Genomic DNA, 18,572 nt, shown 5'->3' with positions numbered 1-18,572 from the left:
TGAGAGTCTGTTTTCTGATGGTTATTCAAAGTGTTCTTAATGCTTGCAAATTCATCTCCTAACAGTTTTTATCATCATGGCAGTAAAGTCAAGAATTTGATGTTATTAAATCACTTTTCACTTAAGACAGTTTATGCAGCTATTAAACAAAGCCCTGAGGGTATTTGGGAGGAAAACTACAGGAACCAAAGGACAAGTAGGTCACAGAGTGCAGTGCCGTCAGAGGGTGGAATGCAGGGCAGGGCTGTGCGTCAGGAGACTTGAGTTCTATCCATAGCTCTCTTCGTGACTCGGCGGATGACCTTGGGCTACTTACTGAAGAGCTCTTGCCTCAGTTTCATCCTGGACAAAATGGGGGCAGAATAAGCCTCTTACTAACAGAAACAGAAGATCTTAAGAAGAGGTGGCAAGAATACACAGAAGAACTTTACAAAAAAGATCTTTATGACCCAGATAACTATGATGGTATGATCACTCACCTAGAGCAAGACATCCTGGAATGTGAAGTCAAGTGGGCCTTAGGAAGTATCACTTAGAACAAAGCTAGTGGAGGTGATGGAATTCCAGTTGAGCTATTTCAAATCCTAAAAGATGATGCTGTGAAAGTGCTGCACTCTATATGCCAGCAAATCTGGAAGACTCAGCAGTGGGCACAAGACTGGAAAAGGTCAGTTTTCATTCCAATCCCAAAGAAAGGCAATGCCAAAGAATGCTCAAACTTCTGCACAATTGCACTCATCTCACACGCTAGTAAAGTAATGCTCAAAATTCTCCAAGCCAGGCTTCAACAGTATGTGAACCATGAACTTCCAGATGTTCAAGGTGTATTTAGAAAAGGCAGAGGAACCAGAGATCAAACTGCCAACATCCACTGGATCTTCAAAAAAGCAAGAGAGTTCCAGAAAAACATCTACTTCTGCTTTATTGACTATGCCAAAGCCTTTGAATGTGTGGATCACAACAAATGGTGGAAAATTCTTCAAGAGATGGGAATACCAGATCACCTGACCTGCCTCCTGAGAAATCTGTATGCAGGTCAAGAAGCAACAGTTAGAACTGGACATGGAGAAACAGATTGGTTCCAATTGGGAAAGGAGTATGTGAAGGCTGTATATTGTCACCCTGCTTATTTAATTTATATGCCGAAATGCTGGGCTGGATGAAGCACAAGCTGGAATCAAGATTATCAGGAGAAATATCAATAACCTCAGATATGCAGATGACACCACCCTTATAGCAGAAAGCGAAGAGGAACTGAAGAGCCTCTTGATGAAAGTGAAAGAGGAGAGTGAAAAAGTTGGCTTAAAACTCAACATTCAGAAAACAAAGATCATGGCATCCAGTCCCATTACTTCATGACAAATAGATGGGGAAACAGCGGAAACAGTGAGAGACCTTATTTGGGGGCTCCAAAATCAGTTCAGATGGTGCCTGCACCCATGAAATTAAAAGGCGCTTTCTCCTTGGAAGAACAGCTATGACCAACCTAGACAGCATATTAAAAGCAGAGACATTACTTTGCCAACAAAGGTCCATCTAGTCAAGGCTATGGTTTTTCCAGTGGTCATGTATGGATGTGAGAGTTGGACTGTGAAGAAAGCTGAGAGCCAAAGAATTGATGCTTTTGAACTGTGGTGTTGGAGAAGACTCTTGAGTCTCTTGGACTGCAAGGAGATCCAACCAGTCCATTCTAAAGGAAATCAGTCCTGAATTAGAAGGACTGATGCTGAAGCTGAAACTCCAATACTTTGGCCACCTGATGCAAAGAGCTGACTCATTTGAAAAGACCCTGATGCTGGGAAAGATTGAAGGCGGGGAGAAGGGGACGACAGAGGATTAGATGGTTGGATGGCCTCACCGACTCAATGGACATGAGTTTGAGTAAGCTCTGGGAATTGGTGATGGACAAGAAAGCCTGGCATGCTGCAGTCCATGGGCTCACAAAGAGTTGAACATGACTGAGCAACTGAACTGATGTTCAGTTCAGTTCAGTTCATTTCAGTCACTCAGTCATGTCCGACTCTTTGCGAGCCCATGAATCGCAGCATGCCAGGCCTCCCTGTCCATCACCAACTCCCAGAGTTCACTCAGACTCAAGTCCATCGAGTCACTGATGCCATCCAGGTATCTCATCCTCTGTCGTCCCCTTCTCCTCCTGCCCCCAATCCCTCCCAGCATCAGAGTCTTTTCCAATGAGTCAATTCTTCAGTTCCTCTTCACTTTCTGCCATAAGGGTGGTGTCATCTGCATATCTGAGGTTATTCATATTTCTCCCGGCAATCTTGATTCCAGCTTGTGTTTCTTCCAGTCCAGCATTCCTCTGGAATATAATTCCAGCATTATATTCTGCATATAAGTTAAATAAGCAGGGTGACAATATACAGCCTTGACGTACTCCTTTTCCTATTTGGAACCAGTCTGTTGTTCCATGTCCAGTTCTAACTGTTGCTTCCTGACCTGCATACAAATTTCTCAAGAGGCAGATCAGATGGTCTGGTATTCCCATCTCTTTCAGAATTTTCCACAGTTTATTGTGATCCACACAGTCAAAGGCTTTGGCATAGTCAATAAAGCAGAAGTAGATGTTTTCCTGGAACTCTCTTGCTTTTTCCATGATCCAGCAGATGTTGGCAATTTGATTTCTGGTTCCTTTGCCTTTTCTAAAACCAGCTTGAACATCAGGAAGTTCACAGTTCACATATTGCTGAAGCCTGGCTTGGAGAATTTTGAGCATTACTTTACTAGCGTGTGAGATGAGTGCAATTGTGCGGTAGTTTGAGCATTGTTTAGCATTGCCTTTCTTTGGGATTGGAATGAAAACTGACCTTTTCCAGTCCTGTGGCCACTGCTGAGTTCTCCAAATTTGCTGGCCTATTGAGTGCAGCACTTTCACAGTGTCATCTTTCAGGATTTGAAATAGCTCAATTGGAATTCCATCACCTCCACTAGCTTTGTTCGTAGTGATGCTTTCTAAGGCCCACTTGACTTCACATTCCAGGATGTCTGGCTCTAGGTCAGTAATCACACCATCGTGATTATCTGGGTCGTGAAGATCTTTTTTGTACAGTTCTTCTGTGTATTCTTGCCATCTCTTCTTAATATCTTCTGCTTCTGTTAAGTCCATACCATTTCTGTCCTTTATCGAGCCCATCTTTGCATGAAATGTTCCCTTGGTATCTCTCATTTTCTTGAAGAGATCTCTAGTCTTTCTAGATCATTCTGTTGTTTTCCTCTATTTCTTTGCATTGATAGCTGAAGAAGGCTTTCTTATCTCTTCTTGCTATTCTTTGGAACTCTGCATTCAGATGCCTATATCTTTCCTTTTCTTCTTTGCTTTTCGCTTCTCTTCTTTTCACAGCTATTTGTAAGGCCTCCTCAGACAGCCATTTTGCTTTTTTGCATGTCTTTCCCATGGGGATGATCTTGATCCCTGTCTCCTGTACAATGTCATGAACCTCATTCCGTAGTTCATCAGGCACTCTATCTACCAGATTTAGGCCCTTAAATCTATTTCTCACTTCCACTGTATAATCATAAGGGATTTGATTTAGGTCATACCTGAATGGTCTAGTGGTTTTCCCTACTTTCTTCAATTTAAGTCTGAATTTGGCAATAAGGGGTTCATGGTCTGAGCCACAGTCAGCTCCTGGTCTTGTTTTTGCTGACTGTATAGAGCTTCTCCATCTTTGGCTGCAAAGAATATAATCAATCTGATTTTGGTGTTGACCATCAGGTGATGTCCATGTATAGAGGCTTCTCTTGTGTTGTTGGAAGAGGGTGTTTTTTATGACCAGTGCATTTTCTTGGCAAAACACTATTAGTCTTTGCCCTGCTTCCTTCTGTATTCCAAGGCCAAATTTGCCTGTCACTCCAGGTGTTTCTTGACTTCCTACTTTTGCATTCCAGTCCCCTATAATGAAAAGGACATCTTTTTTGGGTGTTAGTTCTAAAAGGTCTTGTAGGTCTTCATAGAACCGTTCCACTTCAGCTTCTTCAGCGTTACTGGTTGGGGCATAGACTTGGATTACTGTGATATTGAATGGTTTGCCTTGGGAATGAACAGAGATCATTCTGTCGTTTTTGTGATTGCATCCAGGTACTGCATTTCGGATTCTTTTGTTGACCATGATGGCTACTCCATTTCTTCTGAGGGATTCTTGCCCGCAGTAGTAGATATAATGGTCATCTGAGTTAAATTCACCCATTCCAGTCCATTTGAGTTCGCTGATTCCTAGAATGTCAACATTCACTCTTGCCATCACTTGTTTGACCACTTCCAATTTGCCTTCATTCATGGACCTGACATTCTAGGTTCCTATGCAATATTGCTCTTTACAGCATCGGACCTTGCTTCTCTCACCAGTCACATCCACAGCTGGGTATTGTTTTTGCCTTGGCTCCATCCCTTCATTCTTTCTGGAGTTATTTCTCCACTGATCTCCAGTAGCATATTGGGCACCTACTGACCTCGGGAGTTCCTCTTTCAGTATCCTATTATTTTGCCTTTTCATACTGTTTTTGGGGTTCTCAAGGCAAGAATACTGAAGTGGTTTGCCATTCCCTTCTCCAGTGGACCACATTCTCTCAGATCTCTCCACCATGACCCACCCATCTTGGGTTGCCCCACGGGCACGGCTTAGTTTCATTGAGTTAGACAAGTGGTCCTAGTGTGATTAGACTGACTAGTTTTCTGTGAGTATGGTTTAGTGTGTCTGCCCTCTGATGCCCTCTTGCAACACCTACATGTAGAGGGTGTCAAATCTAGGTGACATCTTCTAGCCATTTATTACAACCCAGAGTGACTCCCTGGCCATTTTTTTGAAGGTATTAATATTTACCATTCTCTAACAACTTGGTGATAGTATATGTCACCTCCCCTGAAGCAAGCCACTCCATTTCCCAATGTCCTTGCTACTGCTAAGTCACTTCAGTTGTGTCCGACTCTGTGAGACCTCATAGACGGCAGCCCACCAGGCTCCCCCCTCCCTGGGATTCTCCAGGCAAGAACACTGGAGTGGGTTGCCATTTCCTTCTCCAATGCATGAAAGTGAAAAGTGAAAGTGAAGTCGCTCAGTCGTGTCCGACTCTTTGCGACCCCATGGACTGCAGCCCACCAGGCTCCTCCGTCCATGGGATTTTCCATGCAAGAGTACTGGAGTGGGGTGCCATTGCCTTCTCCGTCCAATGTCTTTAGTTGTCCATAATTCATTTAAGGAAATACCTAGAATAGGCACATAAGTAGAGATGGATAGGTTAGAGTTTATCAAGGACTGGGGGGAAGAGGAAAAGGGGACTCATTGCTTAATGGTTACAGAGCTTCTGTTTGGAAATAGATAATGGTGATGATTGTACAGCATTGTCCATTGAGTTAATGCCACTAAATTGTATACTTAAAATGGCAAATTTTATCATGTATGTATATATGTGCTTAGTCACTCAGTTGTGTCAGACTCTTTGCGACCCCATGGACTGTAACGCACCAGGCTCCTCCTTCCATGGGGATTCTCCAGGCAAGAATAGTGGAGTGGGTTGCCATGCCCTCCTCCAGGGGATCTTCCTAATCCAGGGATTGAACCCAGGTTTCCCGTGTTGCAGGCAGATTGTGTGTGTGTATATATTTATAACACATATATATATGTGTGTTTATAAAGTAAAGTGTTAGTCGCTCAGTCATGTCCAACTGTTTGCAACGCTATGGACTGTAGCCCACCAGGCTCCTCTGTCCACGGGATTCTCCAGGCAAGAATACTGAAGTGGGTTGCCATGTCCTCCTCCAGGGAATCTTCCTGACCCAGGTATTGAACCCGTGTCTCTTTATGTCTCCTGCATTGGCAGGCAGGTTCATTACCACTAATGCCACCTGGGAAGCCCCCATATATATATGTATGTATATACATGTATGTTTTAACCACACACACACAAAAACTTCATCTTGGTTAACACTATGGTCTTGGAAGGAAGGTAGACCATATTATTTGAATTTTACAGAAGAAGAAACAGCCTTTAAGGTCATACTACCTGGGAGGAGCAGAGTAAGAATCTGAACCCGAGTCCTTGACCCTCAGACCGAAGGCGTCCTCCATTCCACATGCCATTGCTGTGGAGAATAGACTTGTTCTCACCGCTTGTGATGCTGTTCCTACTATTGCTTTGAGCTGGCCTGTACAGAGGAAAGCAAAGCATTTCTGCCCCCATTGTTCAATCTAGAGACTAAAACTCAGTTAATGAGGCCTGACGTGGCATTATTATTATTTTGGCAGCAACAACACACTGTTGATTCATACAGAGCTTATGATTAATCAAACTTACTTGACCTACATCTATTTTATACATGCTACTCTTGAAGTCTCTCCCTATCCTCATTTCTAACATTTCTCCGTAAGAAAGATGTTCTGAATTTCAGTGCAAGAATTTTATATCTATATAAATACATACCATTGCCGTTTTCCTGTTTGTTCCATTCTTTTACGATTATTTTAAATCTTGATTCTGGAATACAGTTGTTATTTCTTCTATTGAAAAATGTTATTCTAATTGTAAATCTAAATGACTTCAATTTCCTTATGCAAGTTATTGATAAAAATGCTGGAAAATACTGAGTCACAGGCAGAGATGTGACTATTTCCCTGATAATCTGGCCCTCTGTCCTTATCCAATAGTAGCCAATGCCTTAATATAGTGCTTACTCTGTTCCAGAAACAGTTTAGGTGCTTTACACATTGAATCTCATTAAATCTGCACAGCATCCATATAAAGCATTGTTTTCATAGTTTTCGTATTCTGCATAAAGGAATGAAACACAGAGAAGTAAGGCAATTTGCACATATCACACGGCTGCAAGTAGCAGAACCAGGATTCAAACCTATGCAGTCTCCCTCTGTGGCCCAGGCTCTTATGCACTCTGCTATTCACCTGCTGACATCAGCCAGGATTCTAGCCCATACTGAGGTCGGATAACATCAGGTACTCCATGGAATCTTATCAGTGACATTGCAATTATAACATCCTTTAATTGTACCGTTGGTGGCAAAATAATCTGACGTGGCAGACAAAGGAACTTGTGCCTTTGTATGTGCTGGGTCCTCTGCCAAGAAACTTGTACTCCATACTCCTTTTGTGTTTGCTCAAAAGATACTTCTGTTTTATTTCCCCAGACACATGGAAGTCCTCCTTCCCTTTTATCGCCTCTGCATTTGTACAAATGCATTTTGAAATATATCTCAACAGTAAACAAACAACAAACATTTACAGAGCACCTGGAGTGTGTGCCTGGCATCGGTCAATGAGAATACAGGAGCAAACAGTGTTCAGCCCATAGGCCTACCGCTAACTCATGAGAACCGACACACAGGCACCGCCCTGGGGCTGGCCACACTGTGGCTACTGCCAGTGTTGTTGAATGGCTGAATGGAAGGGGACAGAGTACCGGGAAATTCATTTAAGATACTCAGATGTGCACCTGCAAACTGTGTTTGAGATTAAGAGAGCGCTAGTTTACTTAGTGAAATTTTAGGATCCCCAACCTGTACCTGTGCGGTTCAGTCAGCTGAGGCTAAATTGTGCTGGGATAGCAACCTGAAAATCTCAGTAGCTTTTAACAATGAGAGTTTATCTTCTGCTTACAGTACCTGTCTGTCTGGGGTCCCATGCAGCTTCAACCCCTGCCTTTATCACTGCAGGACCCCAGCTGAAGGGGTGCCCTCCTCTCTGGGACGTTAATATTAGTCTTGTGGCAGAAGAAAAGAAAACAGATTTCCTTAGGAATACTCATGCTGAAAATTTTTAGTGATTTTCAAACTCTTTATCATGTTCAGTCCAATAGTCTGATGGCTATGTATGTGTACTTTCTTGAATCTTGAATATCACCTGCTACCAAGGTAAAGTTAAGTTACTGGCACATCCAAGAGAGACTTTATGGTTGCCTGATAGGGTCTTTTTAATTTCTCAAGTTTAAAAAATTCTATGATAGTACTGTAAGTCATCACTTTCATTGTTATACACACTTCTTTATAAACCTTCTGTCCTCCAAACATATATATATATATATAGTAAACAATTTACTAGTTAGGAAAAGAGCTTGACAATTAATTTAGCTAATTTTACTGGGCTGAAGTATTACAATATCTCTTCAGTGCACTTTTACCAAGAAAAATAACTGCATTACAGACTGCAACAAAACAGAATGTAAAGCTATTATTCATGTACTCTTTACTGTATAATTTAGGGGTTAGGTTGAAGGAATCATTGCTAGCCTTGATAGAAATGCTAGCCTGTTTCTCTTTTCCTACATGCAGCAGCAAAGTATAGATCCTCTTTGAATTATTCAATTAAAAAAATAACTGTTTAGTGCATAATACATTTTAATGAAATGGGTTTTTAAATTGGGAATTTAAATTGGGAAACTTCTAGAATGCCAATATTATAATAGGCGGTAACCCTGTTTCCTTCGAGCTTTCGTAATAATCAGAAAGACATGCAGTTCACTCTTCCCCCACCCAGGATGTATTTTTCAGATCCTCTCTTCAAATCTGCCAAAATAATGAAGCCAGGCTGATGGGAGAGGGGTGGAAAGGAAAAGAAATTGTGGTGACTGGCTGATTTTTCTTCACTGAGGATCTAATTACAGGGAATTGGACTTCACCTAATCAGACATTAATAGTGATTTCCTGAAAGTAAGTTGTGAAATGAGTTACAGGATCTTCTTCCGAGTTTTGGAAAAAGAAGAGTGTCTGTTCATCTGCTTGGGCTCATCCGGTATTGGCTTTATTAGGTCCTGGCAGCATTTCCAAGCATGCTAGTCCTGAAGCAGCGTCATAGGAACAGCAGCACTGGTAGGCTTCTCAGGAAGGCTAATGCGACCAAGCAGGGTGGAGCAGATGAGTCGAGGGAACAGGAACCACCAGTGACAGCAGTTACGTGCACATGTGTTGGTTGGACAGTCTAGAGATAGATTTTTAAATAACCAAGCACGAAGAGAAGAAAAGAAATTTTGTGATGACAAAAAGCATAGCGTACACGATCACTCTTGGAAATTATCTGAAAATAGTTGGCACAGTTGGTAAAAATACAAGCAAATACACTTGACTGTTTATGCAACTACATCGATGGTATTTATAATTCCAAACAAATATACATGGCCTTTGAAAGAATTCCCATGAAGTCTAGGATCCCGCCCCCCATCTCCCCATTCCCCCCATTCCCCCCATCCCCCCAGATTTGCTTAATTGAAACTCTGTGTTGCTGGATCTTCACTCCCTTCTTATTCCATTGACATTTACCGAGCTTTCATTTTGAGCTTAGCTCAGTGTCACGCTCTTCTAGGTGTGGGAACCACTGGAAGAAAATCCAGGCTTTGTTGAGTGGGGCAGACATACCGAGATCACGCTTTGTGGGGGCGTTTGCATTCGAACTGAAGGTGGGTGAGTGAGCCCTCGTTGCTCTGCCTCTACTTCAGTTTTGCTAGTTAAGGAACCCCTGCCATCTTGATTGTATATCAGAAATCATGGGGGCAATGTTTCTCTACCTCCCTTTAAATGCCACAGTTCAAACTGTATACAGTATGCCCAAAAGTGTTCAGATGGGAAGAAGACACATTGACATTTGGGGAGATTCCTTACCTGCCTCATTTCCTTGAGAACCAAATTCTGAGGCTCTTGCCAGCCTTACAAATACCCGATGGGATCCCTGCTTATATGCATATCTCGGGTGCATCAGAATGTTTGTCATCTTCTCCCTGGAAACGGTTTCTCACACCCACGTTGCAAGTGTGTGATCTGAGATTCTGTCTCCTGCTACTTTTCATGTCCTCTTTGCCTGGAGGGAGGGCTGTGAATATGATTCAGCTTAGGGAAATGATACAAAGTATGGCTGTTAAAGTCATCTTTCAAAAGAGTCCTTTTTTAGGTGTGCAGTTACTATGCTGAGTGCAACCAAGTCTTCCTTTACCTGAAACAATGGAGTAAGTTTGAATATGAAGATCTCAGAATCATGAGATCAGATGGCCTGGGAGACACTAGCTCAATTGTAGGCTTTTGGAAATCATTTTATTTCATTTCAAAGGGGAGCCTCTACCCTGTTTTTCAAGATTTTGAGAAAAAGGCACTTAATAAAATCTGTGATTTTTTTTTTAATATAATGTTTACAGCCTTTTCTATAAAGAAAGCTTATCTTTCTACTTTGGTATTGGCTTCACAAAATGACTAAAGAGTCCTGTTATCTGTCAGCAGGAGGAATATTGAGATATCCTGGTTAATCAGTACTATTGTTTTTAGTCCCTCCCAGTCCCTGGCTTGCTAGGAAGTCTTGTTTGTATCACTGAATGCTCAGACATGCTAGATCACAACAAGCATCTTTTGATGTTTGAGAATTAGTTACTCTAGGCATTTCCCTGGCAGTCCAGTGATTAAGACTTCACCTTCCAATGCAAGGGGTGTGGGTTTGATCCCTCATCAAGGAACTAAGATCTCACATGCCACACACCAAAAAACCGAAACATCAGTTCAGTTCAGTTCAGTTCAGTCGCTCAGTCGTGTCTGACTCTTTGCGACCCCGTGAATCGCCACACGCCAGGCCTCCCTGTCCATCACCAACTCCCGGAGTTCACCCAGACTCATGTCCATCGAGTCAGTGATGCCATCCAGCCATCTCATCCTCTGTCGTCCCCTTCTCCTCCTGTCCCCAATCCCTCTCAGCATCAGAGTCTTTTCCAATGAGTCAACTCTTCGCAAGAGGTGGCCAAAGTACTGGAGTTTCAGCTTTAGCATCATTCCTTCCAAAGATATCCCAGGGCTGATCTCTTTCAGAATGGACCAGTTGGATCTCCTTGCAGTCCAAGGGACTCTCAAGAGTCTTCTCCAACACCACAGTTCAAAAGCATCGATTCTTCGGCACTCAGCCTTCTTCACAGTCCAACTCTCACATCCATACATGACCACAGGAAAAACCCTAGCCTTGACTAGACGAACCTTTGTTGGCAAAGTAATGTCTCTGCATTACAATCTATATTGTAACAAACTTAATAAAGGTTTTTAAAATAGCCCACATCAAAAAATTATTTTAAAAAGTATTAGTTACTCTAAATAGGGAATTGAAAAGCCGAAGAGCATTTTGAGCTTTGGTATTGTAAATCAACATTTCTAATTTCTAAGGATTTCTTTCCAGGAGTAGGCATTGCTGAAATAGAAAATAGGTTCTGAGAGACTTCCTTTGGGAACATAAAGGTCCACTCTTCAACTTCCCCATTTCTGATTAAAATCTGTTTAATATGAGATTAAATCGTTAAATATGAGAAAAATAATTGTATGGAAGAATGCATGCTTTTAAGAATTGGTTGGATAGAAATTATGAAACTGTTTTTATAAAATAGAGGCAAAAGGACCAGAAATCAACAATATTAACATGACATGATTAAACTTATGCACTTATTATCTCTGAATTTCTCTGGAAATTCCACCTCAGTTTTAAAATTCAGAGCTTTGAAAAGATTTGAAGGAAAGATAATGGAGAAAATGTTCAAGAGGGTCAAATTTATAATGTGGTATGGCATTATAGGTAAAATTAATACAAAGAATTACTCATGACATTGTTTCATGAAAGACTGAGTAAAGAAGAATCAAGAATCTTTGGACACTTTTGATAAAGTGTAAAGTTGAAAGGAAAATAGAAAAGATGTATTATTTTATTATTATTAATGTATTAGTTAATGTAGTATTATATTAATGTATTATTAAGAGAAAATAAAGTTTATAAAAATAAGGAGGCAGTTTCTTAGGGAGGATTAAAGTGGAGGATTGAAATTTTTGGAGCTCTGTTAATGATATGACTAGGAACAGCGGGTATTGAGGGATGTGGTGGAACTCTAGGAGAAAACAGTGCAGGAAAATGGTGTGCATGAAGGAAAGAGAAGTGTTTTGTAATATCTTTGGTCATGTGTGTTTTGTATGTTAAATGCCTTTGTCATGAAAGAGCAAATGTTGAAAAAAATGAAAAAAGTAGATTTTTCTAATAATTCAAGTTGGGATATTAGAAAAGAATTTATTCTTTAGTTTTTTTGTCTTGTTTTTAACTTGTGTTTTTTGACTGTGTCACATGACACATGGGATCCTAGTTCCCCGACCAGGAATCGAACCCACGCTCCCTGCATTGAAGTCTTAACCATTGAATCTCCAGGGAAGTACTCCCTTGCCTTTTTAAAAAGTTCCTTCTGTTGATGATTGAATTCTGAATGACTAACTGGTGTAAGGAATAGAAAATTTATGCAATTGTCTAAATAATGGCCCCCAAAGATATCCACAGCACTTCCCAGGTGGCACTAGTGGTAAAGAACCCGCCTGCCCGTGCAGGAGACATAAGCAATGTGGGTTCCATCCCTGGATCAGGAAGATCCCCTGGATGAGGACATAGGAACCCATTCCAGTATCTTGCCTGGAGAATGCCATGGACAGAGGGGTCTAAAGGGTTACAGTCCATGGGGTCACAAAGAGCTGGACACGATTGAAGTGACTTAGCACACATGCATGTGAAGATGTCCACATCCTAGTCTCCATGGATTTATGGTACCTTACCTTGTTACCTTATGTTACCTTGTATAGTAAAAGGGACTTCACAGATGCAGTTAAGTAAAGGATCTTGAGATGAAAGGTTTATTTGCATTATCTGGGTAGATCTGAATGGACAGGGTCTTTATAAGAGAGAGATGGAAGATCTGAGGAGTAGCATAAGATGTGACAATGGAAGCAAGAGATTGGAATGATGCTGAGAAGGGGCCAGGAGCCAAGGAATGCGGTGAACCTCTAGAAACTGGAAAAGGCGAAGAAACAGATTCTCCCCAGAGCCTTCAGAAGGAACAGCTCTGCTAACACCTCCATTTCAGCACAGTGAATCAGAGTTCAAACTTCTAACCTGCAGAACTAGAAGAGAATGAATTTGCATTGTTTGAAGTGAGTGAAGTCACTCAGTCATGTCTGACTCTTTGCGACCCCATGGACTCTAGCCTACCAGGCTCCTTCGTCCATGGGACTTTCCAGGCAAAAGTAATGGAGTGGGTTGCCATGTCCTTTTCCAGGGAATCTTCCCAACCCAGGGATCGAACCTGGGTCTCCTGCATCGCAGGCAGACTCTACCGTCTGAGCCACCAGGGAAGCCAAAGTGAAAGTGAAGTCGTTCAGTCGAGTCTGACTCTTTGCGACCCTGTGGACTGTAGCCCACCAGGCTCCTTAAAGCTGCTAAATTTGTTAGAGCAGCAATAGGAAACATACTATTGTAATCTGTAGATAGTATTAAGTCTAATTATCTTTTACAATGAATGGCTGTGAGCCTCTCTTCAATTCTAAAGCTTTTAAATTGCCCCAAGTTTCTAAAGATTTTGAATCTGTGTTGTTGTTTTCTGTGGATTGACGAATTCATTTCTCCAAGCTAGGAAACTTGGGTATAGCCTTGGTTTGAAGCTTTAATAGAAAATCTCAGTTCAGTCTCCTTCCTGTGTGTCTCCTTTATTCTTCATACAAAAATTTCACTTCTGACAACCAAATGTATGTGGGTTTTTCCCCACATCAAGCAATTTTCCACCATACCAGCTGGTGTCCTACAATTTATTAATAACTCAGTTCTGACACTATATACTTGGAGACAGAGTCAGAGCCCAAAGGTTAAGGGCTCAATTGCACCAGATGGCTTCTACACCGCTTCAGATACCAATTATTAGTAGGTCTTACTTTTTCAGTCTCCTCTTTCACTTTCATCAAGAGGCTCTTTAGTTCTTCACTTTCTGCCATAAGGGTGGTGTCATCTGCATATCTGAGGTTATTGATATTTCTCCCAGCAGTCTTGTTACCAGCTTGTGCTTCTTTCAGCCCAGCATTTCTCATGATGTACTCTGCATATAAGTTAAATAAGCAGGGTGACAATATACAGCCTTGATGTGTTCCTTTTCCTATTTGGAACCAGTCTGTTGTTCCATGTCCAGTTCTAACTGTTGCTTCTTGACCTGCATACAGGTTCTCAGGAGGCAGATCAGGTGGTCTGGTATGCCCATCTCTTTCAGAATTTTCCACAATTTATTGTGATCCACACAGTCAAAGGCTTTGGCATAGTCAATAAAGCAGAAATAGACGCTTTTCTGGAACTCTTGCTTTTTCAATGATCCATTGGATGTTGGTAATTTGATCTCTGGTTCCTCTGCCTTTTCTAAAACCACCTTGAACATCTGGAAGTTCACAACTCACATATTGCTGAAGCCTGGCTTGGAGAATTTTGAGTATTACTTTACTAGCATGTGAGATGAGTGCAATTGTGTGGTAGTTTGAGCATTCTTTGACATTGCCTTTCTTTGGGATTGGAATGAAAACTGACCTTTTCCAGTCCGGATGAGATGGTTAGATGGCATCACCAACTCAATGGACATGAGTTTGGGTAAACTCCGGGAGTTGGTGATGGACAGGGAGGCCTGGCGTGTTGCGGTTCTTAGGGTTGCAAAGAGTCAGACACAACTGAGTGACTGAACTGAACTGAACTAAACTGAACTAGGTTACCCACAGTTTCTGTGTGTGCATGCTAAGTCGCTTTAGTCGTGTCCAACTCTTTGCAACCCTATGGACCGTAGCCCACCAGCTCCTCTGTTCATGGGATTCTCCAAGCAAAAATACTGGAGTAGGTTGCTATGCCTTCTTCCAGGGGACCTTCTGAACCCAAAGATCGAACCCACGTTTCTTAAGCCTCCAGTGTTGACAGGCAGGTTCTTTGCCACTAGCACTAGCTGGGCTCTGTTGTTGTTGTTCAGTCTCTAAGTCAGCCCCATGAACTGCAGCACTCCAGGCTTCCCTGTCCTTCACTATCTCCTGGAGTTTGCTCAAACTCATGTCCATTGAGTCAGTGATGCCATCCAACCATCCCATTGTCTGTCACCCCCTTCTCCTCTTGCCCTCAATCTTTCCCAGCACCAGGGTCTTTTCCAGTGAGTTGGCTCTTTGCATCAGGTGGCCAAAGTATTGGAGCTTCAGCTTCAGTTCTTCCAATGAATATTCAGGGTTGATTTCTTTTGGGATTGACTGGTTTGATCTCCTTGCTGTCCAAGGCACTTTCCAGCTCCACAATTTCAGCCTTCTTTATGCTCCAACTCTCACATCCATACATACTGCTGCTGCTGCTAAGTTGCTTCAGTCATGTCCGACTCTGTGCGACCCCATAGACGGCAGCCCACCAGGCTCCTCTGCCCCTGGGATTCTCCAGGCAAGAACACTAGAGTGGGTTGCCATTTCCTTCTCCAATACATGAAAGTGAAAAGTGAAAGTGAAGTTGCTCAGTCGTGCCTGACTCTTAGTGACCCCATGGACTGCAGCCTACCAGGCTCCTCCGTCCATGGGATTTTCCAGGCAAGAGTACTGGAGTAGGGTGCCATTGCCTTCTCTCATCCATACATAACTACTGGAAAAAATCATAGCTTTAACTATACTTGGGATCTGACTTGGCTACAAATCAGGTTTCTATGACCTCCACGTCAGGCTTGATTTGCTCTAGTGGCTCACAGAACACAGGGAAACACTTACTTAGATTTACCAAGGTGACATCTCATTGTGGTTTTGGTTTGCATTTCCCTGATGATTAACGATGTCAAGCATCTTTTCATGTGCCTATTGGCCATGTTTTCTTTGGAAAAGTGTCTGTTCAAGTCCTCTGCCCATTTTTTAATCAGGGTTTTAGTTTGTTTTTGATGTTGAGTTGTAGGAGTTCTTTGTGTATTTTGGATATTAACCCCTTGTCAGATATATCACTAGCAAATATCGTCTCCCATTCAGTAGGCTTTTTGTTGTTGTTGTGCAAAAGCTCTTTAGTTTGGTGTAGTCCTATTTGTTAGTTTTTCTTTTGTTTCCCTTGCCTGAGAAGCCTTATCCAAAAGAAGTGTTGTTAAGATCCATGTCAGAGAGCATACTGCCTGTGATTTCTTCTAGGAGTTCTAAGGTTTCAGGTCTTACATTTTGAGTTTATGGTGTGAGAAAGTTGTCTTTTAGCCATTTTAATCACAGCGTCTCTTAGCGTGAACTTCTTTGGATTCCTCTTGTTGGGACTTTGTGATTCTTGTACTTAGATGTCTGTTTCCTTTTATAGTTAAGGCTGTTTTTAGCTAATATTTCTTCAAATAAGTTTGCCCCATTTCTCTCTTTCTTCTCCTTCTAAGACTCCTAAAATGCAAATGTTAGTTTACTTGATGTTGTCCCAGAAGTCCCTTAAACTATCCTCATTTTCAAAAAATATTATTATTTTTTTCTGTTCAGTTTGGGTGATTTTCACTACTCTGTCTTCCAGGTCACTCACTGATCTGTTCCTCTGTATCATTTTGTTGTTGTTTAGTCACTAAGTCATTTCCAACTCTTTGCAACTGCATGGATTATAGCCCCCGTGCCCCAGGCTCCTCTGTCCATGGGATTTCCCCAGCAAGATTACTGGAGTGGGTTGCCATTTCCTTCTCCAGGGGATCTTTCCAAATCAGGGATCAAAACTCTGTCTCCTGCACTGCAGGTGTATTCTTCACTGCCAAACCACCAGGGAAGCCTTCTGTACCATCTACTCTACTGTGGATTCCTTCTAGTGTATTTTTTCTTTCAGCTCTTGTATTCTTCAGCTTTGTTTGGTTCTTAAGGTTTTCTAATCCTTTGTTAAAATTCTCACTTTGTTCATCCATCCTTCTCTTGAGTTTGTTGATCTCATGGTCATATTACCTTTAAATATTTACCTTTAAATATTTGTAGCTTGCTTTTGCCACTTTTAAAAGTTCTTTTTCTGAGGTTATATCTTATTCCTGCATTTGGAATGTATTCCTCTGTTGCCTCATTTTACCTCATTCTCTGTGTTTATTTGTATGTGTTAGGTAGGTGGGTTGTTTCCCGATTGTGGCTCAGCTGGTAAAGAACCCACCTGCAATGTGGGAGATCTGGGTTGGGAAGATCCCTTGAAGAAGGGAAAGGCTACCCACCCCAGTATTCTGGCCTGGAGAATTCCATGGACTGTATAGTCCATGGGGTTGCAAAGAGTTGGAATGACTGAGCAACTTTCACTTTCAGGTAGGTGGGTTGTTTCCTGATTTGGAAAAATGGCAGTATGTAAGAGACATCCCATGAGGTTTGATCCTCTGATCCTATGAAATTCTATCCTATGGAAGAGAGGTCTTAGGAGGTCTTGTGAGGTCCATGAGGTTTGATGAGGCACACCCTTATCTAGCCACCAGAGCTATACTCTGGGCTACATATATCCATCTGCTCTGATAGGGCTGACTACTGTGGATGCAGTGGTAAGTGGGGCTAGCCCCACCCCAACTGACTGTCAGACCCTGCCTTATAAGATAGCCATCCTGCTTTGGAGGACTTGGCGCTTGCCCTGGCCTGCTGGTGGGGACATACTCCCCTAGCAGTAATAGGCTAGAGAAGACTCCAGAATGGCCCTCACCAGCACCAGTGTCCTCATGGTAGAATGAGCTCCCCAAAATGTCTCCTACCAGTGTCGGGGTCCCCAGGGGTAGTTCCAGTTGCTTTCTTCTCCAGAAGGCTCTCCAGGACCAGCAAGTGGGTTTTTCTAGGCTCCTTTCAAAGCACTGCCTCTGTGCTGGCACTCAGAGCATGATATTTCTTGTGCATCTTTAAGCACAGAGTCTATGTTTCCTATAGTGCTGCAGCTCTCCTGTGGTCAAGTCCCACTGTCTTCACTGCCAGATGTTCTGGAAGCTTGTCTTCTCAGTGCAGGACCCCCAAGCTGGGGAGCTCAGTGTGGTGCTCAGACCTCTCACTCTTTGGGAAGAGTCTTTGCGACTGTGATTATCTTTCTGTTTGTGAGTTGTCTACCCGAGCTTGTCGGAGAAGGAAATGGAAACCCATTCAAGTACTCTTGCCTGGAAAATCCCATGGACAGAGGAGCCTGGTAGGCTGCAGTCCATGGGGTCGCTAAGAGTCGGACACGACTGAGCGACTTCACTGTCACTTTTCACTTTCATGCATTGGAGAAGGAAATGGCAACCCACTCCAGTGTTCTTGCCTGGAGAATCCCAGGGACGGGGGAGCCTGGTGGGCTGCCGTCTGTGGGGTCGCACAGAGTCGGACACGACTGAGCGACTTAGCAGCAGCAGCCGAGCCTGTGGATTTTGACCATGTGTCAGCTCCATTCCTCCCACCCATCTTGTGTGGTTCCTTCTTTATATCTTTAGCCATGGAAAATCATTTCTGCTCGTCTTCACATTGTTCTCATGGATTGTTGCTCTGTAAATAGTTGTTATTTTGGATGCTTTTGGGAGAAGGTGAGCTCAGGGTCTTCCTACTCTGCCATCTTAGCCAATGACACTACCCTGTTCTTTTATTAAAGAATTGAGTATATTTTTCATATGAAAAGTGATTTATTTTTATTAGCTAGTTGTTTTTATTTTACCTATGGGTCTTCGTGGAGTTTTTTGGCTATACAAAATGTATACATTTCTATAATTGGATCATCCATATGTTCTCAATAGTTTCTATATTTCATGTCTTAGAAATTAGGGTTGCTAAATGTAGTGAACTGAAATACAAGAAACCCAGTTAAATTTTAATTTCTGATAA

The 18,572-nt window shown here is 42.3% G+C and overlaps 1 protein-coding gene across 2 annotated transcripts in view; it reads left to right on the top strand.

Annotated features, from left to right (window-relative positions):
* Positions 1-18,572, top strand: part of KCNMB4 (potassium calcium-activated channel subfamily M regulatory beta subunit 4) — an 82,147-nt gene that overhangs the window by 46,056 nt on the left and 17,519 nt on the right. The window contains exon 3 of one of the 2 annotated variants that reach the window (XM_070789286.1): positions 9,322-9,415. The exons of the other annotated variant lie outside the window; for it this stretch is intronic. Within the exon in view, the coding sequence (XP_070645387.1) occupies positions 9,322-9,415 (94 nt within the window). The remainder of the gene's footprint in view (positions 1-9,321; positions 9,416-18,572) is intronic. 2 annotated transcript variants of the gene reach the window in all.

Source organism: Bos indicus, chromosome 5 (genome assembly GCF_029378745.1).
Source record: "Bos indicus isolate NIAB-ARS_2022 breed Sahiwal x Tharparkar chromosome 5, NIAB-ARS_B.indTharparkar_mat_pri_1.0, whole genome shotgun sequence".
Lineage (NCBI taxonomy): Eukaryota > Metazoa > Chordata > Mammalia > Artiodactyla > Bovidae > Bos > Bos indicus.
The sequence above is the reverse complement of the archived record's forward strand: the minus strand, read 5'-3'. Positions and strand labels throughout refer to the sequence as shown.